Source organism: Haemorhous mexicanus, chromosome 17 (genome assembly GCF_027477595.1).
Source record: "Haemorhous mexicanus isolate bHaeMex1 chromosome 17, bHaeMex1.pri, whole genome shotgun sequence".
NCBI lineage: Eukaryota > Metazoa > Chordata > Aves > Passeriformes > Fringillidae > Haemorhous > Haemorhous mexicanus.
The window spans coordinates 15,931,519-15,957,732 of record NC_082357.1 but is presented as its reverse complement, the minus strand read 5'-3'; the positions used below and the strand labels follow the sequence as shown (position 1 = coordinate 15,957,732).

The 26,214-nt window shown below is 60.7% G+C and overlaps 1 protein-coding gene across 2 annotated transcripts in view; it reads right to left on the bottom strand.

Annotated features, from left to right (window-relative positions):
* The window catches only part of PRKCB (protein kinase C beta), a 98,545-nt gene extending 86,842 nt beyond the window's left edge, over positions 1–11,703 (bottom strand). Inside the window, exons 1-2 of one of the 2 annotated variants that reach the window (XM_059861282.1) lie at positions 11,513–11,703; positions 11,247–11,278 (exon numbers count right to left, since the gene is read on the bottom strand). In XM_059861282.1, the coding sequence (XP_059717265.1) occupies positions 11,247–11,278; positions 11,513–11,685 (205 nt within the window). In that variant the 5' untranslated portion in view covers positions 11,686–11,703. The remainder of the gene's footprint in view (positions 1–11,246; positions 11,279–11,512) is intronic. The other variant, XM_059861281.1, reaches the window with a different exon arrangement.
* Between the last annotated feature and the right edge of the window lie 14,511 nt (positions 11,704–26,214).

Genomic DNA, 26,214 nt, shown 5'->3' with positions numbered 1-26,214 from the left:
ACATCCACCCAGCTGCAGAGAGGGAAGGAATCTGAGCCACAGTCTGAAGTTATTTTAGAAGAATTCTCGACAAGGGTTCAGCACCCGACCGACATGCAAATCACCATCATGGCTCCCTGAGCAAATGAGCTATTGCTGCATTTTTTCCAGTCCGGCAGCATCTTGCTCTGAAGATCTAATAGCAGCCCTACTGAGCAGCAGCTAATTAAAGCCTTTCCTCCTGCCAACACCCCAGATTCAGTCTCTAAATGACCCAGTAAGTGAGACTTGTTCCACCTCAGAAGGCCTGGGAGACACCAGGTCGGCAGCTCTGCCCTTGTCCCCAACGTGGCTGTGCCCTCCTGCCACGGCAGAGCCTCCAGGGGCTGATCCCTGCTGCTCACAGGGCACGGTTCAGGGTTAACCCACCCAGTGACACACCCACAGCCCTCCTTTCCACAGGGCTCTGAGGCTCCTCTCCATCAAACAAGCGAGCCAGACAAATTTGGAAACCAATGGACTGAGCTATTGGAGATGGTCCTCGGACACACGGTCACACAAAAGTGAATTAGCCCATTTTAGAGCCATTCCTGGGGCAGAAATCTGCCCTGACAGGCTGGGGAGGAGACACACAGGTCCTGCTCAGCCTTTCTGCCCCTTGCACACAGGGATGGCCCTCTTGGCAGCTCCACCATCCTCAGAAACCCCCTGGCAATTACAGATGCTCCAATCAGACCCCCAAAACCAAGTTATCCCCTCCAACTCCCCAGAAACCAAGAGGACATGGAGCTGCTGCTCCCTCCCCCACCAGGGCTGTTGCCCAAGGAGCCCACACAACCCTGGGGCAGGCCACCCCAGCAAAGCCTCTCCCAGAGCCCATCTCCATCACCACACCCAGCAAAGGCCCCTCCACAGCAGAAACAGCACAAATAACCATTTGGGGCATTATTTCCAGCTGTGCAGAAATCTCCTGGGGGGCAGTGACTTATCCTGAGTGATAACAGAGGGGCTCCAGAGCTGTCCCTGCCAGCCTGGCACTGCATGGCATGGCACTGCATGGCATGGCACCTGCATGACAGGGACAGTGCATCTGCCCCAGGCAGCCTCCCCCTCTTGGCTGCTCTCAGTTAAGGCCAAGGTCTGGAGCACTGCCAGGGATTTCTCCTAAGCCAAGCTCAAGTTGAGCTTTGAAGTGCAGTGAATGCCAAGGAAGGGCAGAACCAAAGCCTGGTTCTTGGGCACAGCCCCTGGAGCCCTGCCAGGCTCCATCATCCCCCTGAACTGCCAGGCTCCATCATCCCTGTGCCCTTCCCGGCTCCATCCCCGTGCCCTGCCAGGCTCCATCATCCCCGTGCCCTGCCAGGCTCCATCCCCGTGCCCTGCCAGACTCCATCCCCATGGCACAGGCTCCATCCCTGTCCCCTGCCAGGCTCCATCCCCATGGCACAGGCTCCATCCCCATGCCCTGCCAGCTCCATCCCCATGGCACAGGCTCCATCCCTGTGCCCTGCCAGGCTCCATCCCCATGCCCTGCCAGGCTCCATCCCCATGGCACAGGCTCCATCATCCCCGTGCCCTGCCAGGCTCCATCCCCATGGCACAAGCTCCATCCCTGTGCCCTGCCAGGCTCCATCCCTGTCCCCTGCCAGGCTCCATCCCCATGGCACAGGCTCCATCCCCGTGCCCTGCCAGCCCCGTCCCGGTGCCCGCAGGCAGGGCTGCTCCCCGGGAGCTGCTCCCGCTCTGAATCAGCCTCTCCCCAGCAGCGCTGCGCTGGGAGGGCTCCGGAGCCGGAGACACAGTAAATAATGACTTTGCACTGCGTCAGGAGCTAATCCACTCAGTGATGCAAATGAAATTCATGGGCCACTTCCCCCTCACTCCGGCTCCTCTGTGATATTATAAAACAATCCTGACTTCATCGCGATGTCACCGCGGCTGCAGGAAGCCTTCAGGGGAGCCAGGACGACTTTCACTCCTCTTCACCACCTCACTTTCTCATTCTTCTGCTATAATTGGAAATCATGAAAATGCATTTGTTCATGTGCTCCGAGTGTCAGCTATTCAATGTGCTTGTGCTCTCTGTGCAGACCAGCAGAATAAAGGTATTTAACCGTTCCCCCCAAAGGTGAAGCTATTCCTGTTGCATCCTTTCACATGGCAACAAAAGATAGGGAGGAATCCACCAGCAGGATCAGCTGGAACACGCTGGCAGCACAGCACGAGGAAGAGGAAGAACAGCTGAAGGCTGAGATTTAGACATCTGAATCTTTTTTAGCTTCCCTGCTGCTGACTAAATATCAAATGTAGGAAGACGAGAGCAGAACCACAAGAGACTGGAGATTTTAAACATAGAATCAGAGAATCCTGGAATGGTTTGGGTTGGAAGGGACCTTAAGGCTCCTCTCACCCCACCCCTGCCATGGCAGGGACACCTTCCCCTGTCCCAGGCTGCTCCAGCCCCAGTGCCCAGCCTGGCCTTGGGCACTGCCAGGGATCCAGGGGCATCTGGGATCCTCTGGGCACCTGTGCCAGGCCTGCCCACCCTGCCAGGGAACAATTCCTAATCCCCAGTATCCCATCTGTCCCTGCCCTCTGGCACTGGGAGCCATTCCCTGTGTCCTGTCCCTCCATCCCTTGTCCCCAGTCCCTCTCCAGCTCTCCTGGAGCCCCTTCAGGCCCTGCCAGGGCTCTGAGCTCCCCCTGCATCCTTCTCCTCTCCAGGTGAGCACCCCCAGCTCTCCCAGCCTGGCTCCAGCCCTGGATTCCTCTGGACTGGCTCCAGCAGCCCCAGGTCCCCAAGCACAAGCCCTGAGTGGCAGCACGGGCAGAGCCACAGCTCACAGCTCCTGCTGCAGCCCTCCCTGCACAGACACCAGTTATCCCCCATTTTCCCAACCACACCCCAAAAATATGCAACTCATCTCCTGCTTAGTGCTGGAAAGCTTCCCTTGTTCCAGAGACTGAGCTTCCCACCCAAAGAGGGAAGCTCACAGACTGGCTCCTTGGAAAAACCCAGATTTAAGTAGATGCAAAAAAGCCAGTTTTCAGGGAGCTGTGCCATAACAAGCCTCAAGTTTGCAAATCCAGTAACTTCCATGTACTGGAGCTTATTAATATTGGATTTTTTGGCAGGCGCTGCCTTGTCCAGCTCGGATTAGCAGCAAGTATATTCTGCTTGTCAGATTTAAACAAGATGTAGAAATCTGGCACAAATGCAAGACCAAATATGGAAGCAAATTATTTAAATTGACAAGATGTAGCTCACAAGCTTTAAGCACTCGCAGCCAGTGCCCATCAGCTGGGGCAGGGAGAATCCTGCTCTGGGCCACAGGACCCAATTCCCAAACCAGGGGCACACGAGGTTCCCCACCCCAAACCCTTACTGCTTCCTGCACCAGGCTGCACCGGGATTTATTTTGTTTTTCCACACGATGGGAAGAGCAGGAGGGGGATAAACAGTGCAGGGAGTCAGCCCAAAATCCCTCAAAAGCAAACAGCTCGAGCAGAGGCACAGGAGGCACAGCCTGGCTGGCAGGGGGTGACACAGAGCCTGTCCCCACGTGGCTGCAGGGGCCACCCCGTGCTGTGGCAGGGACATGGCCAGGAATGGCCAGTGGCCAGCAGGGCCCAGCAGCTGCCAGGGAGGAGCAGCAGAGCAGAGCAGAGCCCCATCTGCCCCGCCACGCCAGGGAGCAGAGCTGTCACCTCTCATGAAAGGCACTGCCCGTCACAGGGGACGGCCTCAGCTGTCAGAAGCCACGGCCAGGGCTCCAGGAGGGGCCCTGGGAGGGCTCAGCCAGCTCCCCACCCGTGAGCAGGAGTCATCCTCAGCAGGGGAAAGCCAGTGCTGCTGGCAGGTCATGAGTTACAGAGTTCAGGTGCCTCTCACAGCGAGAACATTTCCACTGGTTCCATTTCTCCAGTCCAGCCCAGGATGGATCAATCCCTCCGAGCCTGCAGCAAAGCCTCCCTAGAGCCCAGGGGAGCACAGCAAAGCCACACCAGCCACCTGCACACGGGAGGAGCCCTCTGGCCAGAGCCATCCTTTGGCTGGGCCAGCCGAGCCTCGGCCACCCTCTGCAGAGGGGACACACAGCTGAGAGAGGCAGCTCCCAGCACAGCCCTGTCCCTGCAGCCCCTCACCACAGCCAGGGCCATCTCCTTGCCACAGCCCTGCCTGGGATGGGACACAGAGCAGGGAGCAGAGGGACCCCCCAGCCCCTCCACGTGGGGATGCTCCTGGGGGGAGGCAGCCTGTCCCTGCAGGGCTCCGGGTGCTGCCTGCAGGAGCAGGCTGTGGTTTGGAGCTGTGCCTTCCCTTCCCAGGAACAGCCACAGCCAGCACTGCCACTTCTGGGAATTGCTTCTGCTCAGCACAGAATTCAGCTGCTACAACCACCACCAGAGAGTTCTTCCTGTCTCCCCCATCCCCTCTGTGGCTCTCGTGGGAAAACCGAGTGCCTGGTGCTGGCTCCTGCAGGACAGGGCCAGCCTGTCCCCTTCTCTGCTGGGCAGCAGCCCCGGGCACCTGCCCTGGTGGGGCTGGAGAGCCCCAGAGAGATTTTCACCTTCTTCCATCGGGTCAGGGCAAAACTCAGGCAGTTACTGGGTCATTTCCCATCCCTGATGTTCATGGCACCTTCCTGCCTCCAGGGACTCCTGGCCATGGCACAGAGGCCACCAACACCAGCCTAGACCAGCAGTGGGTGGGTGGAGGGATGGAGGGATGGAGGGATGGAGGGATGGAGGGATGGAGGGATGGAGGGATGGAGGGATGGAGGGATGGAGGGATGGAGGGATGGAGGGATGGAGGGATGGAGGGATGGAGGGATGGAGGGATGGATGGATGTGCTCAGAGCTGGGGAACAGCAGCCCAGAGCTGTCCTTTCCCTGATAAAAGACAAACCCAAGGGACAGCCCCTGTCTCTGCCACCCTGAGCTCCAGATGCCCCAGCCCCACATCTCTGTTGAGGTAGCAGGTGTGAGGGCACTGTGTCACCCCAGGGAGCCCCTGCAGGCTCCCACTCCAAGGAGCACAGCACCTGTGGTTTCTGCTAAACCTCAAAGGACAGGACTGAGTCATTCCAGGGAATGGAAAAGTCCTTGGCCAGGCTTCATTTCCTCCAGCATCACCCGGGAGGTCTGGAGGGGCTCTGGGTGTGCTCTCTGTCCCCTCCCTCACCCAGCTGGGGACAGCACACCCATCACCCAGGTCTGTGGGGCAGCACACAGGGCAAGCCCAGAGCAGGGGGCTGCAACCCAGGGCTGCAGCCAGGACCCCCCACCAGGACTCCTGGCTTTGTGCTACTGCCTTTTCCAACGAGCTCCTTTCTGACCACTGCAGCCTCCAAGAGCTCAGGAACACACTGCCAGGCACCTGGGGCTACTCTTCCCCTGCAGGGAGCTCCTTACTCACCCTTTGTGAGTGGCTCTGATGGATGGGCTTGCAGAGCAGTGACTCATGGAGCCGCTCTGGTGGGATGAACCTCACCAGCACCCTGCAGCACGCTCTGTGCTGCCACTGGGGCCCGAGCTGGAGCACAGGCACACAAAGGCCACCAGTCCCTGTGCAGCCAGTCCTCTCACAGCTGGCTGCTGCAGGAAAAGCCCACCAGACACTTCCCCTGGGCACGGTCCCGTGCCAGGCACCCCTGCAAACATCCCCTCTGTCAGCACACACCTGCAGGTCAGGGGACAGCACCTCCACCGTGCCCTTCTGAGCACACCCTTGTAACTGGGTGACCCAGGCACTCCTGCCCTGCCTGGAGCACAGGCACAGCCCGAAGTTAACTTCACTCCCCAGGCACTGTGATCCTGCCCATCGATCCCACGGGGCTCACCCGGCACTGAGGAACCTCTCTGGTGCTTTCAGGTCTTTGCCTGGGGAGCTGCAGGAGGAGGAGGAGGAGGAGGAGCTGTGCTGGCTGGGAGGAGGAAGGGCAGCAGCCCACAGCAAGGGCTTGCACAACTCCCTTCCCTCCAGCTCCTGCAGAAAGCCCAGCAGATAACAGAATCCACACCAAGTTTTGAGAGCGGGTTCAGCCCCTGCTCCTGCTCCTCAGCAGACACCAAAGCCTCAAGGTCTTGCTCTGTTTCACAGCCCAGCCAGCGAGTGCCCACCCACAGCTCACTGCCAGGGAAGGGTGCCCCGCACACCTGCCAGGGAATCTGTGGGATCACACACGTGTGAGCGAGCAGGCGTGCAGAAATGCCAGCGCTGTTTGCTGAGAAGTCTCCTTAGAGACAGCCCAGGCATTAAATCCCCAGGAAGTCTCAATGGCTGGAGAATAATCACGGCAGAGGCTCAGGACCGGGGTGCTTCAACCTCTGCAGGGCTGTCAGAGCCATCAGCCACCAGGCACCGTGCTGCACACCCTCCTGCCACCCCAAGGCACCCCAAAGCCCAGGGGCCAGCTCCAAACCCCACGGGCAGCATCCCATGGCTGGCACCTGCCGGACACGGCACGGAACCAGACCACCTCATTTCCCAGCCCGAGATTGTTTTAGGGTGTCAGCTATCTCCGGAGATAAAGAAAAATCCACCCTGCAGCTGCGGGGGGAGGGAAGGAGAAACCACTTCCACTGCGAGAGAGAGCCGGGCGAGCCCCTGTGTGCTCACGGGGACAGCGGTGGGACAGAGCTGTCCCTGCCCCGCAGCCCGGCACCGCCCCGCCCCAAAAACCGCCCCCAAAACAGCTCCCGACAAAAGAGATCCCGACAAAAACCCTCCCTGCCAGCCCAGGTGACAGCTCCAGGGCCAGCCTGGCAGGGACCCTGCCGGGGACACACGTTGCCATCTCTGTCAGCTCTGTGTGCACTGGGCTGTGCAGCACCACAGCCCATCCGTGCAGCCAGCAGGGCCAGCCCCACTTCCCTTTTCTGCTGTACCTGCTCTGCAGCACTGCCCTGCTGGCTGGGGACACCCCCCTGGCCTGGGGACAGACAGCCTGCTGGCTAGGGACAGACACCTGGCCTGGGGACAGACACACATCCCGCTGGCCTGGGGACAGACACCCTGCTGGCTTGGGACAGACACCCCCCTGGCCTGGGGACAGACACCCACCCCGCTGGCCTGGGGGGACAGACTGGGGACACACACCCCCCCCGGCCTGGGGACACAGCTCCAGCACCCAGAGCTGCGTTGCCACCGGGTGCACAGAACCCCCTCCCAAATCACGTTTCCAATTTCTGCAGCATTATGTAATTAGCATCATTTGTGTTGCAAAAGTAATTGCAGTAACATTTTTAATTAGTCTATTTGAACACTAACATTTCTCCAGCGTGCATAATATGTTGACACGAAATTACTGGGTTTGAGGCAAGTCGGGATGATTGGAGTTTGTTTTGCTTTTGTTTCTAACTTGGTTAGTGCAGTCAATAGGAGCCGGCAGGCAGCCCGCAGAGTGGCTCGAGCTGCAGGGGAGAGCAAAGTGTGATGGGTTTCACTTCCGTCTGGGGGGAGGAAGGGTGCCTTGCGAGGGCTCTGAGCAAGAGAGAAATACTTGCTTGAGAGGTACGGCCGGGGTGACATTTTCCAGCTGCTCAGTTCTGGTCTCAGACGTCGACTCGTGGAAACGCAAAACAGAGCGAGAGCGCTGGCCTTGGAGGACAGGGAGAGGGAAACCTGGAGGGAGGAATTCTGTGTGCTGTAAGCCTTGGAAGCAGATCTAATCTGAAGAGTCTCCTTGCTTACTGAGTCACAAGCAGGGACAAGAAGTAAACATTCTCCCCAGAAAAGTTACTGCATGACATCCAAGCACACACATTACCAAATTACGCTTTTCCCCCCCCCTTTCTCTTCAGGAAGAATCAAGATTCTCCTTTCCAAGAGCTTTTCTACATGGTACACATGAAAGCAGCGACAGATGCAGGTTATTTTTTGCTCCCAAGTGTGAATCATGTTCCACCGCTCCTCACCTCTGCCCGGCCACAGCGGCTCCAGGCTGAGCACCCCCAGCTCCGGGGGACACGTCCCCTCTCACGGGATCTCATCCCTGACCCACACAGGGACCGGGAGCTGCCTGGACAGCAGGAGGAACGGCCCCGAGGCTGCCAAGGCGGGGGAAACACCCGCGGGGAGGAGAAAGCTGCCAGTTCCCAGCAGCAGAAGGCGACCAGAACTTCACTCTCAGCAGCTTTCAAAGCAGTTCCCTTTCCTTTAGCATCCTACAGCACTTCCTACGTCGGGAGAGCCACGGCTTGGCTTCCTCAGGCTGCAGACACCGAGGGGCTGCTCGCTCCCTGGTGCTGGCCCTGCCGGGAAGGGCAGGACACCCACTCCCCTTTGCTCCTGAGCACTTTCTGCACCTTCCAGCCGCAGCAGGGCCGGAGAGCCCCTCTGTACCACGGGCTGAGGGGCAGCCAGGGGGCACCGAGCCTCCCTCGGGAGGAGTTCATCTTCCTGGCAGCTCCAGGCACATCCCGCAGCTTCCAACACCCACAAGATATCGATTTCTTTTTGTTCGCCCGCCAGAAGCAGCCCTGCTCCCGGAGGGCTGTCGCAGCCCTCCCCTGCCCACACCCAGACACTTTCTGGCTCACCAGAGAGACGTTGGCCCAGGAAGTGCTCAGATGAGCACAAGGATAAGGAGGAGATCGTGCGCGAGGATAAGCAGCAGATTAGCAGGCAATTAAGTGGCATTTTGTGGTACCCATTAGTATTTCAAGCTACAAAGAGTCAGTTTCTGCTAACTTCCTGCCAAAAGTCACAAGTAATGGGCTAATTAACAATCTAATTATTGCAAATGTCCTAGAAAGAAATCAGGGCACAGGTGAAAACCTACTTAAAGCGGGCACAGCAGTAGGAACAGCTGAGAGCAGACGGGCGTGTGCCCCAGCTGCATCCCAGCCATCCCGCAGCACAACGGGATGAGACACTCGGGCAAGTTGTTAAAGTTAAATTAAAGCTGTGCTCACGGAAGGGAGAGCAGACCCTCACCCCACAGCCCTGCGGGGCTGAAGAACCCCTACACAAAAGCCAGCCCTGGGATTTTCTGCCTCCGTGTCGATATTTACCAAGCTCAACAGCAGCTGCAGCACAACCTGTGGGGCACAGACCCAAAGCTGGTGGTCCTTGCACAGTCCAACACAAGCACGGCTCCCCTGGCACTTCTGGAGCAGGGCAGTGCCAGCCCTGGCACACCCAGTTCTGCCTCCCACCAGGAGAAGCCCAGGGGCAGCCGTGATTCCAGAGCAGATGGCAGTGGCAGAGAGCTCTGGGTTGAATTCCCGAGCTGGAAATGCCCTGCAGGGACACACGGTGTCCTCCACCCCGAGCTGGAAATGCCCTGCAGGGACACGCGGTGTCCTCCACCCCGAGCTGGAAATGCCCTGCAGGGACACGCGGTGTCCTCCACCCCGAGCTGGAAATGCCCTAAAGGGACACACGGTGTCCTCCACCCCGAGCTGGAAATGCCCTAAAGGGACACACGGTGTTCTCCTCCCCTGGGCACAGCTGGGGTGCCCTCGCCGCGATGGGCATGGCCCCACAGCTGCCTCCCCCAGGGGAGCACCTTCACCTGGGCACCCCAGCACTCGCAGCTGGGCTCTGGGGAAGCCCACAGGTCAGTGATTTTAGGGAAGCAGAGAATGGGCTGGAGCTGCAGGATTCCCTGGGGCACACGCATGCCTGTAACAGCAGTGACCTGCCAAGGGGGTTCTTAAGGCAGAAGGGGATGTCACAGACCTGTCACACACCCCTGGGGGTGGCACTGACGCCCTGGCAGTGCTGCTGGTGCCACTGCAGCTCACAGGAGCTCCTGCCCCCCGAGCCAGGGCTGCACTGCTCCATCACCCGAGCCCAGCTCTGCGGGCCCACCTGCTGTCCTCGCAGCCAGGGCTGGCTCAACGCTGCCCAAAAACACCTGAGGGTAAACCTTGACGCCAGAGCACAGTTACAGGTTTGGATAACAGCTCCCGACAGCTGGAAGAGACTTGGAAAGGCGCCAGCTACCCGACACTGGATGCTCAGGTAGAACTGAGCAGGCTCAAGAAATAATGCAGGCAAACCCTGCCGGGCCAGCATGGGGTCCCCACCTCTCCAGAACACACTCTGGATTTCACAGCCATGGTGTTTGCACAAATGCACCTCACTGTAAGGAAAGTCAGGGAATTCACAGCCAGGAAAGCCTGGGAGCATCAAACCAGAGATGCAAGGTGCACAAAATTCCTCTCAGCAACGAGACTGAACTGCCCATGTGTGAAACCTCAGGTACCAGGGGAAGCTGTGACCTTGAGAAACAGCCCTAGGATACATTTAGGCTCCATATCCACTCTCCTCTGCCTGCCAACACCTGTCCAGGCCTTCAGGCCGGGCTTTGGGAGGTGGCAGGGAGATGGCTTTGGTATTTAAAGGTTATATGCGTGTGGCAAGTGTAAAGGATGAGAGCGGCATCATTTAAATTGGATTAGCCTCACACTGCTCGTACAGGCAGCTGCAGGGATGCTCCAGAGCCAGCCCAGCTCCTCACACCCAGCGTGCCGCTCCAAAACCCCAAGGACAGCTGTGAAGAGGAGCCTTTCAGAGCTCTAAAGCACGTTTGTTTGCATGCCAAATACCTCAGCTTGGGAGTCAGCCACCCGCCAAAATAAAACTCTGTCCCAAATATTCACAAAAGCAAAATTTCACTGCCAGCAGCTGTGAGCAGCAGCCCCGTTTGAACCCCGCTCAGGTGGGACCCACGGGCCAGGGCGAGCCCGAGCAGGAGCAGCCCCCAGCTGGGCTGGCTGCAACAGCAACCCGATAACGCCTGGGTAATTCAGCCGAATTTCCCGGGGGGACATCCCAAATCCCCGAAGAGCCTCTCCAGAATCCCAGCATTATCAGAACAAAGAATTATGGTCAGAGTAACCCGGCTACTGCAACATATTTGGTTATAAAGCCTCATTTTTTCCCCAGCAACACAACTAAGCCATTCAACTCCTCGCCGGCTGCGCAGTTCCAGCCGCGGAGCTGCCCTCGCCCAGCCCGTTCGCCACCCAACACATGTTTTGGTGTTAAGTACATTAAAAACAAACTCCCCTCGGCCTTTTTCGGGGGATTTAGATGAAGTCCCGGCCGCTTATCTCTGCTAACGAGACCCGACCGGCTTAAAGGCACCGACTAGTTGCTGGGTTGATTAAAAAATGACTAAGCTGCTCCGCGCTGCCGCGGGGATGCTCGGGCCGGAGCCGCGGGGATGCTGCCCGCAGGGGACGCGGGGCCGCTCCCGGGGGGCGGACGCGGAGCGCGGACCCCCTCAGCCCTCCGGCAGCGCCACACTCACCTTGACACTGGAAGCCCTGCTTGCCGAAGCCCCTGCGGAGAGAGAGGCGGAGTGAGACACGGCCCCGGCCCCGCGGCGCAGCCACCGCGCCCGAGCCGCCGGCCGGAGGGGAGCGGGCACCGGGGGGACGGGACGGGACGGGACGGGACGGGGGGAGCCGGGGCGGGGGGAGAGGGGCCCGGAGCACGGCGAGGGTGAGCCCGAGGAGGGACGTCCCGCCGAGCCGGTGTCCCGGAGCGGCTGCGGCGGTCCGGGGGAAGGCTCACCAGATGAAGTCGGTGCAGTGGCTGCAGAAGGTGGGTTGCTTGAAGAAGCGCGCCGTGAACTTGTGGTTCTTCACCTCGTGCACGTTCTTCTGCCGCAGGGCGCCCTTGCGGGCGAAGCGCACCGGGCCCTCCTCGCCCTCGGGGGCCGGCGCTGCCGCCGGCGGCTCGGCCATGCTGCGCGGGGGCTGCGGGCCCGGCCCGGCCCGCTCCGCTGCCGCTGCTCCGCCGGGGCTGCCGCTGCTCCGGCTGCGCTGCCGGGGCCGCGCTCGGGGCCGCTGCCCGCAGCTGGCGGGAGGCTCCGACACCGCCCGCCGGGCCACGCCCCCTCATTTACATGCGGTGCCGCCCCGCCCTCATCTGCATCGCCGGCCACGCCCCCGGCACCTCGCGGCACCGCAAGCCCCGCCCCCCGAGCGCCCGGCACGGCCACGCCCTCCCTCGATTTGCATGTTGGTTTGCATGGGGCCTGGGCCCGCCCTTCATTTGCATAGAGCGTCTGCATCCCGCGGGGATGCGCGGGGAGCAGCGGGCACGGACAGGGATGGACACCGGGAATGGGCAGGGATGGACACCGGGGATGGGGAGGGATGGACACTGGGAATGGGCAGGGATGGACACCGGGAATGGGCAGGGATGGACACCGGGAATGGGGAGGGATGGACACTGGGAATGGGCAGGGATGGATACTGGGAATGGGCAGGGATGGACAGTGGGGATGGGCAGGGATGGACACCGGGAATGGGCAGGGATGGACACTGGGAATGGGCAGGGATGGACAGTGGGGATGGGCAGGGATGGACACTGGGAATGGGGAGGGATGGACAGTGGGCATGGGCAGGGATGGACACTAGGAATGGGGAGGGATGGACACTGGGAATGGGCAGGGTTGGACACCGGGAATGGGCAGGGATGGACACTGGGAATGGGGAGGGATGGACAGTGGGCATGGGCAGGGATGGACACTAGGAATGGGGAGGGATGGACACTGGGAATGGGCAGGGTTGGACACCGGGAATGGGCAGGGATGGATACTGGGAATGGGCAGGGATGGACATTGGGAATGGGGAGGGATGGACACTGGGAATGGGCAGGGATGGACACTGGGAATGGGCAGGGATGGATACTGGGAATGGGCAGGGATGGACACTGGGAATGGGCAGGGATGGACACCGGGAATGGGGAGGGATGGACACTGGGAATGGGCAGGGATGGACAGTGGGAATGGGCAGGGATGGACAGTGGGAATGGGCAGGGGTGGATACTGGGAATGGGCAGGGATGGACACTAGGAATGGGGAGGGATGGACACTGGGAATGGGCAGGGTTGGACACTGGGAATGGGCAGGGGTGGACACCGGGAATGGGCAGGGATGGACACTGGGGATGGGCAGGGATGGATACTGGAAATGGGCAGGGATGGACACTGGGAATGGGCAGGGATGGACACTGGGAATGGGCAGGGATGGTCACTGGGGATGGGCAGGGATGGATACTGGGAATGGGCAGGGGTGGACACTGGGGATGGGCAGGGACACAGCCCAGGGCAGGCACAGACCTGGCCAGCTGCCTGCGTGAGGCAGAGCTCTGGGCAGGGTCACCAAGGCAGGGACATCGTCCTTTCCCACTGCCCCAGCTGGTGGGTGGGGGAAGGAGCAGGACTCAGTGGGAAGTAGATATGGATGTGTTTGTGCCAGCCATGGGGACACCTGCACTGGCCCAAGCCCTCTGCAGGACTGGCAGTGACGCTGCTGGGTCCTCCTGAGCCCCAGACTTCCCACTGCTGAGGCCAGACAGTTTTTTTCTACCCTGATTTTCTGCAGAACATGAGTCAAATCCAGAGGGGATCCAGGCAGGAGCTCAGGCACAGCAGCCATGCCAGGCTGGGCACTGGGCTCACACAGACACACACAGGGCTCACACACACACAGAGCTCACACAGACACACACAGGGCTCACACACACACAGAGCTCACACAGACACACACTGGGCTCACACACACACTGGGCTCACACACACACACACTGGGCTCACACAGACACAGAGCTCACACAGACACACACTGGGCTCACACAGACACACACTGGGCTCACACAGACACACACTGGGCTCACACAGACACTGGGCTCACACACACACACACTGGGCTCACACACACACACTGGGCCCACACAGACACACACAGGGCTCACACAGACACACACTGGGCTCACACAGACACACACTGGGCTCACACAGACACACACTGGGCTCACACAGACACACACTGGGCTCACACAGACACACACTGGGCTCACACAGACACACAATGGGCTCACACACACACAGAGCTCACACAGACACACACTGGGCTCACACAGACACACACTGGGCTCACACAGACACACAATGGGCTCACACACACACAGAGCTCACACAGACACACACTGGGCTCACACAGACACACACAGGGCTCACACACACACAGGGCTCACACAGACACACCCAGAGCTCACACACACACAGGGCTCACACAGACACACACAGGGCTCACACAGACACACACAGGGCTCACACAGCCACAAGGCTCACACACACACTGGGCTCACACAGACACACACAGGGCTCACACACAGGGCTCACACAGACACACCCAGAGCTCACACACACACAGGGCTCACACAGACACACCCAGGGCTCACACAGACACACACTGGGCTCACACAGACACACACAGGGCTCACACAGACACACACTGGGCTCACACAGACACACACAGGGCTCACACACAGGGCTCAGACAGACACTGGGCTCACACACACACACACTGGGCTCACACAGACACACACAGAGCTCACACAGACACACTGGGCTCACACACACACACACTGGGCTCACACACACACACTGGGCTCACACACACACACACAGGGCTCACACACACACACTGGGCTCACACACACACACACTGGGCTCACACAGACACACACTGGGCTCACACAGACCCAGGGCTCACACAGACACACACTGGGCTCACACAGACACACACAGGGCTCACACAGACACACACAGGGCTCACACACAGAGCTCACACAGACACACACTGGGCTCACACAGACACACACAGAGCTCACACAGACACACACTGGGCTCACACAGACACACCCAGGGCTCACACACACACAGGGCTCACACAGACACACACTGGGCTCACACAGACACACACAGGGCTCACACACACACACAGGGCTCACACAGACACACACTGGGCTCACACAGACACACACTGGGCTCACACACACACACTGGGCTCACACACACACAGGGCTCACACAGACACTGGGCTCACACACACACAGGGCTCACACACACACACACTGGGCTCACACAGACACACACAGGGCTCACACAGACACACACAGGGCTCACACAGACACACACAGAGCTCACACAGACACACACAGGGCTCACACAGACACACACTGGGCTCACACAGACACAGGGCTCACACAGACACACACTGGGCTCACACAGACACACACTGGGCTCACACAGACACACACTGGGCTCACACAGACACACACAGGGCTCACACAGACACACACAGGGCTCACACACACACTGGGCTCACACAGACACTCACAGGGCTCACACAGACACACACTAGGCTCACACACACACAGGGCTCACAGGGCTCACACAGACACACCCAGGGCTCACACAGACACTCACAGGGCTCACACAGACACACACAGAGCTCACACAGACACACACAGGGCTCACACAGACACACACTGGGCTCACACAGACACACACTGGGCTCACACAGACACACACACTGGGCTCACACACACACAGGGCTCACACAGACACACTGAGCTCACACACACACAGGGCTCACACAGACACACACAGGGCTCACACAGACACACACAGAGCTCACACAGGCACACACTGGGCTCACACAGACACTGGGCTCACACACACACACACAGGGCTCACACAGACACTGGGCTCACACACACACACACTGGGCTCACACACACACACACAGGGCTCACACAGACACTGGGCTCACACACACACACACTGGGCTCACACACACACACACTGGGCTCACACACACACACACTGGGCTCACACAGACACTGGGCTCACACACACACTGGGCTCACACACACACACACTGGGCTCACACACACACTGGGCTCACACAGACACACACTGGGCTCACACACACACACACTGGGCTCACACACACACACACTGGGCTCACACACACACAGGGCTCACACACACACACACAGAGCTCACACAGACACACACTGGGCTCACACAGACACACACAGGGCTCACACACACACACACTGGGCTCACACAGACACACACAGGGCTCACACAGACACACACAGAGCTCACACAGACACACAAAGGGCTCACACAGACACACACAGAGCTCACACAGACACACACAGAGCTCACACAGACACACACAGAGCTCACACAGACACACACAGAGCTCACACAGACACAGGGCTCACACAGACACACACTGGGCTCACACAGACACACACAGAGCTCACACAGACACACACTGGGCTCGCACAGACACACAAAGGGCTCACACACACACAGAGCTCACACAGACACACACAGAGCTCACACAGACACACACAGGGCTCACACACACACTGGGCTCACACAGACACACACTGGGCTCACACAGACACACAAAGGGCTCACACACACACAGAGCTCACACAGACACACACAGAGCTCACACAGACACACACAGGGCTCACACACACACTGGGCTCACACAGACACACACTGGGCTCACACAGACACACACAGAGCTCACACAGACACACACAGGGCTCACACAGACACACCCAGGGCTCACACAGACACACACAGGGCTCACACAGACACACACAGGGCTCACACACACACACTGGGCTCACACAGACACACACTGGGCTCACACAGACACACACTGGGCTCACACAGACACACACTGGGCTCACACAGACACTGGGCACAAACCACCAGCTCAGTTGGCCTCTGGGAATGTTGTTTTGAATTTGCAGTTGGAATAATGATCTTCTTTTACCAACCCACTGCAAGCATCTCAGCTGGCTGGCACAGAGGAGTTTTCCAACCACATCCACAATTCATCTCTCTCACTCCCTGACAGCACCCACAGACATGGAAAATCAGATCCATCAGCCTCCTCCTCTGACATCCAGGTCTCCCTGGGCCTGCCTGGTGCTGCACTGTCCAGCCCTGGGTGCTGAGGAGATGAGAATTCAAATCAAAACATGAGACAACTCCAAGTGAAACGTAACCATATTTCCATTAACAAGTCTTTCTACATTTTCATTTCTGGGACTTCATTCTGTATCTGCATCCACGTGAGCCTTCCCCTTTTGAGGCCCAGGGCCATCCCTGCTCCGCTGTGATCCAGCCCTCCATCCTACATGCTCTTTCTCTGAAGAAAGCCCCACTCACTCCATGGAATTAAACACCCAGGAGGCTTTCCCGAAATAGGCCCAGGGCTGTTATTATGCAGCTGCTTTAAAAGGTTCAGTGCAGTAATAAAACGGGCCTGACCTGTCCTGCTGATGTCACCCTCCCAGGAGCAGCAGGCTGGTTCCATCTCTCAGCACCGTCTGATTTTCCTGCTAAGAAGGAGAAACCAATGGCAGCCGTCCCTGCTGGTGCTGTGCTGTGCTGGGAGGGGGTGAGGGAACGTCCCCAGGGTGTGGGGGCCACACGTGGTGGGGCTTTCTGTGCCCAGCAGTGCCGGCCACACCGGGGGTCCCCCCGCCCCGGGAGCCCCGCTCACTGCGGGCTCACCCAGGGAGCTGTGGAGCAGAAATAACTCCTCCTGCACGGGAAGGAACCCAGCAATAATGGGAATAATTACAGGGAGGTTTGGCTCCTTCCCTCTGCACTGTTTGAGGGGAGAGGGTGTTCCCCTCAGTGCTGCTGCACTGCACGTGGAGCCACTCCGGCCTGGGCTCTGCTCATTTGAGCTCTAAACCCTGGCTCTGCCTTTTCTGCCTTGTTGTTTTTTACTGTATGTTCCCATTTTCCAAGGACAGCCCCCATAACTGCTGCATGTGGAATGCAGAGAATATGGCTTTCATTTCCCCCTACGAGTGTTGATAATCATGATAATCATGCTCAAACTTTTGTCACTGCTGGGCCGTGGTACAAAAGTACAAAAGCCAGGTACAGTTCTTGCTCTCAGGGGATTGCTTTCTTCTTTCCTTAGTTTACGTAATTCTACTTAATTTTACTTTTTTCATTATTTAGTGTGCTCTGAGTCACGTCATATTAAAGGCAGGATCTTCACGGCCATGCTAATTTTCACAAAAGCTGAGGACCCAGATCCCCCCAGCACTCTGAGACGTGGGGATGAACATCCCAGCAGCTCCTTCCTCTGAGGAAGCTGTTATATTTATTAAAGCAAGGGCAGTCCCCCAGGTGTGCAGAGGGACCCACACACACAAACAACCCCGAGCAGCCGCTCCCGGGGGAGGGCAGTGGTGGGGCAGAGGGGAAACCAGCCCAGCTCGCTCCTGTTCCCATGAAAGTCTGCCTTCTAACGCTGCTTTCCCCTCCACCAGCTCCTGCTGCAGAGAAGGCACCGAACCCCCCAGCGCTGTGGGAAGAGGTGTCTCACTGCCTGCCACGCAGGGATCTCCATGGAGCTGCCACAGCCGAGCTCGGCTGCCTCCCCGGCTGCCGGGGCACAGGAGGCGGCGGGAGCAGGGCAGCCTCCCCTGGAGCGTGATTCACATCCTCAGGAAGGGACCTCATCCTCCCCCTCCTCATCCTCCCCGCAGGCAGCCGAGGAGCTGCCCTGGGAAGGGGGAGCTCGGAGCAGCCGCGGGGCTGGAGCTGGGAAATGTGGGAGCGGCGTGAGCTGCGGGGTCGGGGCGGGAGCCGGAGCTCGAACCTTGCCAGGCAATCCCGCAGCCAACAGCGGGGCTCGGGGGCTCGGGTGACAGCGCGGGATGGGCCACAGCCGGCCCCAGAGCCCAGCCAAGGGACACAACCCCAAAGCCAAGCGGAATTTCCCCATTTCCCGGGAAAGCTCTGCCCCACACGTGCGGGAGCCCCTGGGTGTGCGGGAGCCGCGGTCCCGGTCCCGGAGCACCCGGCGGGCGCTGCAGCCTCCAGCCCGCCCTGATGGGGGGATGTTGCTGCCCGCACCGGCCTCCTCTGAAGAGTTCAAAAAACCTGGGGAACAGATTCCTCTCTCTTTTTTAATCTCTTTCTCCTTCGGGACCCAAATCCGCCGCAGGAAACAGGTGGAGGAAAAGTCCAGCTCTAATTAAATATAAAGGTGCCTGAGCAGCCCTCGGCAGCCTCCACATCCGTTTGTCCTCTTGCCCTCACCCAGGAGGCCAGGAGGGATCCTGGAGTGGGGACAGGGATCCTGGAGAAGGGACAGGGATCCTGGAGAGGGGACAGGGATCCTGGAGAGGGGACAGGGATCCTGGACAGGGATCTTCTTAGGCAGAAAATCCTGATTCCCCCACACCCTGGAGGATCCTGTCGCTGCTCACCGCAGCTGGCTCTTCAGCCCTCACTCAGAGGCTGCTCGGGGGTCCCCGGGGGCAGCACAGCCGCGGTCAGACCCCACGGGACAAAGGGCCCGGGGGCAGAACCGCAGCTGGAGCCGCAGCTGGAGCTGCAGGCTGGGGCATCCCCGGGGCGGAGAGGGGAGGGGTCCTGCCCCGGGTTCCTTGGGGACACTGGGGACGGACGGGGTGACAGGCACCCCCCGCAGCGGGCTGGCATCAGCTGCTCTGGTTTTTCCCTTTCTGCTTTCACAGTTTTCGCGTGTTCCACGTCCTCCGTGCAGCGAGGATGGAGCGGGGAGAGAGATGCTGCGTTCATGTGAGGAGAGACCCAGCTCCCCACGCGCCGGCGGCAGGAGATCCTTCACAGCCGCCGCTGGGCGAGAAAAAGCCCAAACCTTGGCGCCTGAGCTTACAGAAAGCTCCGGAGTGGCCGGAGCGAGGGGACAGCCGCGGGGACAGGGGCACCGCGCCGCCCGGCTGGAACAGCCCCTGCTCCCGTCCTGGATGTGAACATCCATCATTTCCTTTGCCGCCTCCCGCCTCCTCCAGCAGCCCCGCCGCGCCCGGCAGTGCGGATGTGGAATGTCTGCCTGCTCGGGGATGCAGGGATGGGACGGGCAGGACCCAGGCAGGGCTGTCCTGAGGACATCAGGACACTGCCGGGGACACAGAGGGCTCCCAGAGCACCTCTGCCCGCCGGGAGGAGAGTGAACACGGCGGGCAGAGACTCCCAGGTGTGCTGGGCAGAGAGGAGGAAACGCGGGCCAAGCAAACACGGAGCTGCCGTCCCTGAGGGTGCCCTGAGCACGGGGGATGCAGCAGCTGGCAGGGAGAGGCAGGAAGGGGTTAAACTGTGCTCCCTCCATCCCCCAGCCGATCCCCAGGCTCGCAGCTCGCTCGGGACTCCCAGGGTGCCGGGGTGGCCTGGGGGCGCAGTTCCCAGGCTGTGAGGGGCAGCAGGGCCGTGCCAGGGGAGTGAAACACTCCCAGCCCAGAGCTGCAGTGCCTGGTGTCCGGGGTTTGTGTGAAAACATCCTCATTCCCCGGACCCAAGGGCATTTCTCCATCCCATCCCTCCTGGCTGCAGGGCGTGCTGCAGGTGGGTCAGTGGGATGAGGAGCCGGCGTTGTTCCCTGCCCGGGGCTGCACAGTTCCCTGCCGGGGGCTGCACAGCCTCTGCTCCCTGCAGTGAGGGGCACTGCCCAGAGCTGCTCCGAGCCCTGAGCCTGCACAGCCTCTGCTCCCTGCAGTGAGGGGCACTGCCCAGAGCTGCTCCGAGCCCTGAGCCTGCACAGCCTCTGCTCCCTGCAGTGAGGGGCACTGCCCAGAGCTGCTCCGAGCCCTGAGCCTGCACAGCCTCTGCTCCCTGCAGTGAGGGGCACTGCCCAGAGCTGCTCCGAGCCTGCACAGCCTCTGCTCCCTGCAGTGAGGGACTCTGCCACCCCACCTGCCCAGAGCTGCTCTGAGCCTGCACAGCCTCTGCTCCCTGCAGTGAGGGGCACTGCCCAGAGCTGCTCTGAGCCTGCACAGCCTCTGCTCCCTGCAGTGAGGGGCACTGCCACCCCACCTGCCCAGAGCTGCTCCCAGCCCCGAGCCCCGCAGGCACTCCGGGTGCTCTCATGGCTCGGCACATGCCAAACATGCTTAGGCTATTTAAATATTTCATATTCCTGCCTGCTGGCTTGCAGGGAGAACAAATTAATTCTGTTTTATGTACCCAGAAACGGCCCACATCAAACCGCCTTCCTGCACAGTTGGTTGAGCAAAGTTTGTGGTGAAATCCTTGGGGTGTTGTTGCTTGGTTCCCAAACCATCTGATCGATAACTGGCTTCCATGTCCTATAACTCCACAGGAAGTTGTGGTTGTTCCTTGCTGTTGATCCAACTTTTTGATTTCCCTCTGTGCTCACACTGGGTTGGTGCAGGGCGAGGTCAGGGTGGTGGCAGGAGCAGAGTGGCACTGCCACCTCCACACCTCTCACCGGGGTGCAAAGGGGAGCTTTGGGCTTGGGACAGCCAGGCAACAGCACAAAGAGTCAAGGACAGCATCACATTTTTATGCTGGATTAAAAAAGCAAGACTCAAACTCAACAGCAGCAAGACCGAGCTGTGAGTGATGGGCTCGAGCCGGTGCAAGATGAAGAGAAAGCTCCAGGGAGAGCTCAGAGCCCCTTCCAGGGCCTGTGGGACTTCCAGGAGAGCTGGAGAGGGACTGGGGGCAAGGGATGGAGGGACAGGACACAGGGAATGGCTCCCAGTGCCAGAGGGCAGGGAGGGATGGGATATCGGGAAGGAATTCCTGGCTGGGAGGGTGGGCAGGCCCTGGCACAGGGTGCCCAGAGCAGCTGGGGCTGCCCCTGGATCCCTGGCAGTGCCCAAGGACAGGGCTTGGAGCAGCCTGGTGGCACAGCCCAGCTCTGGAGGCAGAGCCAAGGGAAAGCAGGAGAGGAGCAGAGCCACCAAGCCTCTGCTGTCCCCGGGCCGGGCTGCGGCACCTGCCCCCTCCGGGCTGCTCAGTAATTCTGCTTGTGCCATGGCAAACTCCAGCTGCTCTCCCCCAGGAGCTGAATTCCTCTGCAGCTTCCTTCTCCCGAGGGAGGGCTGGTTTTATACCCATCATTCATCACATTGCTCAGAAAATTCATCTCATAATGAATTCTTCACCCAGCCGTTCCAGGAGCCTCATTTAAATAACAACGAGGCTCATTAACGGCGCAGGGCTGATCCCTGAACAATGATTTCTTCATTAAGCTTTGCCTGGGAGGGTTTTCCTCCCAGCCGAGGCAGTAATCCCTTCCCTCGCAGCCGCTCTCTGCCGCTCCTGGCTCTCGGGCCCCGCCGGGTGCAGCAGGGGCAGGGATGTGGAAATCCCAGATGTTCCTGCAGTGTCTTTGGCCTTTGGCCACCCCCAGCTTATCCGGCCTGGCCGGGGGCCTGCCCTGGCTGCTGAAATCCCTGCCCAGAACATCGGGACTCGCTGGGTCTGTGCCCTGCGGCACCGGGCTCTGCCCCTCCCCGGGAGCCCCAGCCCGGCTGCCCCGGGCACTTCCCGGCCCCAGCCAGGCCGGGATGGAGCGCAGACCCCGCAGCGCCGGGCGGGGCTCGCTGTTTCTCACCGCCTTTATCTCGTGTTGTTTTCCTCTGCAGATTATTCCAGCCTGGAGGCGAGCGGGCAGGCGGGAGCTGGGCCGGGAGTGCCAGAGTCCTGCCCCGCTGTCCCCTGGTGTCCCCCTGGTCACCCTCCCCAGTGCCACATCCAGCGCATTGTGTCCTTTCAGCTCCCCACCGGGAGGAAAAACGATGAAAAAAATATTGCAGGCAGAGGACAACATACCTGTCATAAATTTCCAGAAATGTTTTGAAAAAGTTTCATTCAAAAAAAAAAAAAAAAAAAAAAAAAAAAAAGAAGAACAACAGAAAGAAAGAAAGAAAGTCCCCTAGAAAGACTTGGGGCTTCACCAGTTTAGGACCCAAAATAATTTTGGAATGGAAAACACTTGCATGAGGCTTTCCCTGGTCTCTGCTGAAATGACTCGGGCTGGTTTTGCAATGGTGCAAAATGGTGCTGGTCCTGTGTTCGCTGGCCCCGAGGGCACCCCCGGGGCAGCAGGTGGGAGGACACGGTGTCCCCGGTGCCCTGGCGGTGTCCCCGGGGTGCCACGGTCCTGCCGCAGCCCCCGGCCCGGCGCAGGGATGGAGAGCCCGGCGCTGCCCGAGTGGGAGTTTTCTGCAGCAAATCCCAGCGGGTTGTTTTACTCCACGAGCTGCGAGGTTTATTTATCCCTCCCTCACTCTTGCTCATCTGTGTTTGTCAGCCAGATCGTACCGGTTGCCATCTGCAGGAAGCTGCAAATTGTTTTCTGGCTTTTCCCTCTCGGCTGCGGCTCCTGCAGCTCCTTCCTGCTCCTCAGAGCCGGGATCGGCAGCACCGGGACGGGCAGGGCCTGACCCCGGCCGTGCTGCCCTCCTGCAGGGGCACAGAGCCCCCAGAAGATTTGGGGGTTTTCCCGTGATGGTGTCCGTGGGGATTTCCTTGGCCATCGGGCCGTGCCCGCCCCCTGGCTGTGCCGTGCCCGGGCTGTGCCATGCCCGAGCTGTGCCATGCCCGGGTTGTGCCGTGCCCGAGCTGTGCCATGCCCGAGCTGTGCCATGCCCGAGCTGTGCCATGCCCGGGTTGTGCCGTGCCCGAGCTGTGCCATGCCCGGGCTGTGCCGTGCCCGAGCTGTGCCGTGCCCGAGCTGTGCCATGCCCGAGCTGTGCCGTGCCCGAGCTGTGCCGTGCCCGGGCTGTGCCATGCCCGAGCTGTGCCGTGCCCGGGTTGTGCCGTGCCCGAGCTGTGCCGTGCCCGAGCTGTGCCATGCCCGGGCCGTGCCGTGCCCGAGCTGTGCCGTGCCCGGGCTGTGCCGTGCCTGGGCTGTGCCATGCCCGGGCTGTGCCGTGCCCGGGCCGTGCCGTGCCTGAGCTGTGCCGTGCCTGGGCTGTGCCATGCCCGAGCTGTGCCGTGCCCGGGCTGTGCCGTGCCTGGGCTGTGCCATGCCCGAGCTGTGCCGTGCCCGGGATGTGCCGTGCCCGGGTTGTGCCATGCCCGGGCTGTGCCATGCCCGAGCTGTGCCGTGCCCGAGCTGTGACATGCCCGAGCTGTGCCGTGCCCGGGCTGTGCCATGCCCGAGCTGTGCCATGCCCGGGCTGTGCCATGCCCGAGCTGTGCCGTGCCCGGGCTGTGCCGTGCCCGGGCTGTGCCGTGCCCGGGCCGTGCCGTGCCCGGGCTGTGCCGTGCCCGGGCCGTGCCGTGCCCGAGCTGTGCCGTGCCCGGGTTGTGCCGTGCCCGGGCTGTGCCATGCCCGAGCTGTGCCATGCCCGAGCTGTGCCGTGCCCGAGCTGTGCCGTGCCCGGGCTGTGCCATGCCCGGGCTGTGCCATGCCTGGGTTGTGCCATGCCCGGGCTGTGCTGTGCCCGGGCTGTGCCGTGCCCGAGCTGTGCCGTGCCCGAGCTGTGCCGTGCCCGGGCTGTGCCGTGCCCGGGCTGTGCCATGCCCGAGCTGTGCCGTGCCCGGGCTGTGCCATGCCCGAGCTGTGCCGTGCCCGGGCTGTGCCATGCCCGAGCTGTGCCGTGCCCGAGCTGTGCCATGCCCGAGCTGTGCCGTGCCCGGGCTGTGCCATGCCCGAGCTGTGCCGTGCCCGAGCTGTGCCCCGTCTCTCGGGGGTCGCGCTGGCACTGACACACCGCAGGGCTCGGAGCCCACCCTATTCCCAGCTCTCCCTCACTATTCCTTCTCTCAGCGTCCCCATGAAACCCAGCTGCTCCTGCACGCCCAGGACAGCCCGTGAGATGTCACCTGGGCTCCCCAGGTGTCCTCCCTGCTCCGGGAACAAGGAGGATGACCTGTCCGTAATCCCAAATTTTCCTGGCTCGCATCCATCGGGTCCTGCGCTCTCCTTTATGAACGCACGTTTGGATGCTAAGGGCCATCCTGCCTTTCCCCCACCCCGTTCGTTCCAGATGGAATTTCCTCCCCTGAAAGGACTGCCTGGACTGGCAGCAGGTGCTCCCATGTAATTAAATCCCGCTGCTCTTTCCGCTGGAATAGGAGCGCTCCAGGGGAATTCCCTGCCCGTGGGGGCCCCCAGTCCCTGGGATCCCCACCCGTGGGACCCCCGCCCGTGTCCGGGGTGGCCCCGGGCAGCCGCGCTCCCTCCGCTCCGCCCGGCTCGGGATGTCACCGTTCCCATGGCAACGGGAGTTCTGCAAAAAAAAAAAAAAAGAAAAAAAAAAGAAAAACCAAAACAAGAAGGAAAGGAGCTGAGGGAAGAGCTCGGAATGGGAGGGGGCTGGGAGAAGAACAGCCCCGGGGGCTCAGTCCCCAGGGGCCACCGCCGCCCACAGGGACATCCCGGGGACGCTCAGGGGGTGCGAAGCACGGCGGGGACCCGAGGCGGACCCCGCGGCCCCCACCGGCCCAGGCGGGAGGGACCCGGGCCCGGGACCCCGTCAGACCGGCCGCAGCGCCGCGGGGGCAGGCGACAAGGGGACAAGGGGACAGCCACCTCCCTGGCACCCGCTCCGGAGCCCATGGCGGGGTGAGGGGCCCTGGCAGCTCAGCATCCCCTGCCAACCCCTCCAGGTCTCCTTCGGGCCGAGCCGCGCCAGGCCGAGCTGCCAGAGCCGGCTGGGGCTGCCGGGCACGGCGGGGACCCGGAGCAGGGGCAGCCCCGAGGCGCCGGAGCCGCCTCCAGAGCAGCCCGAGGGTTCCTCCTCGTCAGCCCCGCGCTCTCTGCGCAGTGTTGATCATTTTGATGGAGCATTTGTTTTAATTTCCCAAATGAGGAAGCAATCTTGTAAATATTGTGCGGTAATTAAAAAGGCTATTTATTGTGCGGCATTCTGGCTGCTGCCAGCGCAGAAGGCGAGCGGCATTCCCCTCCGAGCCCTCGCTCCCGCCGGCCCCGGGGTGGCACGGAGCTGCCCGCACCTGCGGTCCCGCTGCTCGGGAGCTGGCACGGCCCAGAGCTGAGGAACACAGCAGGGAGCGACAACAGCACGGGCTGCCGCTGAGGATCGCCCGTGTGACCCCGGGCTGCCGCTCTCACCGTATTTGCATGAGCACAAACGAGTTCTCGGCGGCTTTCCCTGCTGTGGTTTCTGTCTGTTATTTCTTCTCCACAAACATTCAAAGTGGCAAAAGCTGAAAAAAAAAAAAAACCACTTGCAAGTAAACGTCTGTGCAAATCCACTCTAAAACCCCTTTAAAATGTAAATCCTTCAGCTCGAGCAGTGCTGGGCACAGGAAGCCTTCGGTGCTGGGGACACGGGGCAGTGCTGGGGACACGAGGCAGTGATGGGGACACGGGGCAGTGCTGGGGACACGGGGCAGTGCTGGGGACACGGGGCAGTGCTGGGGACACGGGGCAGTGCTGGGGACACGGGGCAGTGAGGGGGACACGGGGCACTGCTGGGGACATGGGGCAGTGCTGGGGACACGGGGCAGTCATGGGGACATGGGGCACTGCTGGGGACACGGGGCAGTCATGGGGACATGGGGCACTGCTGGGGACACGGGGCAGTGATGGGGACACGGGGCAGTGAGGGGGACACGGGGCACTGCTGGGGACATGGGGCAGTGCTGGGGAC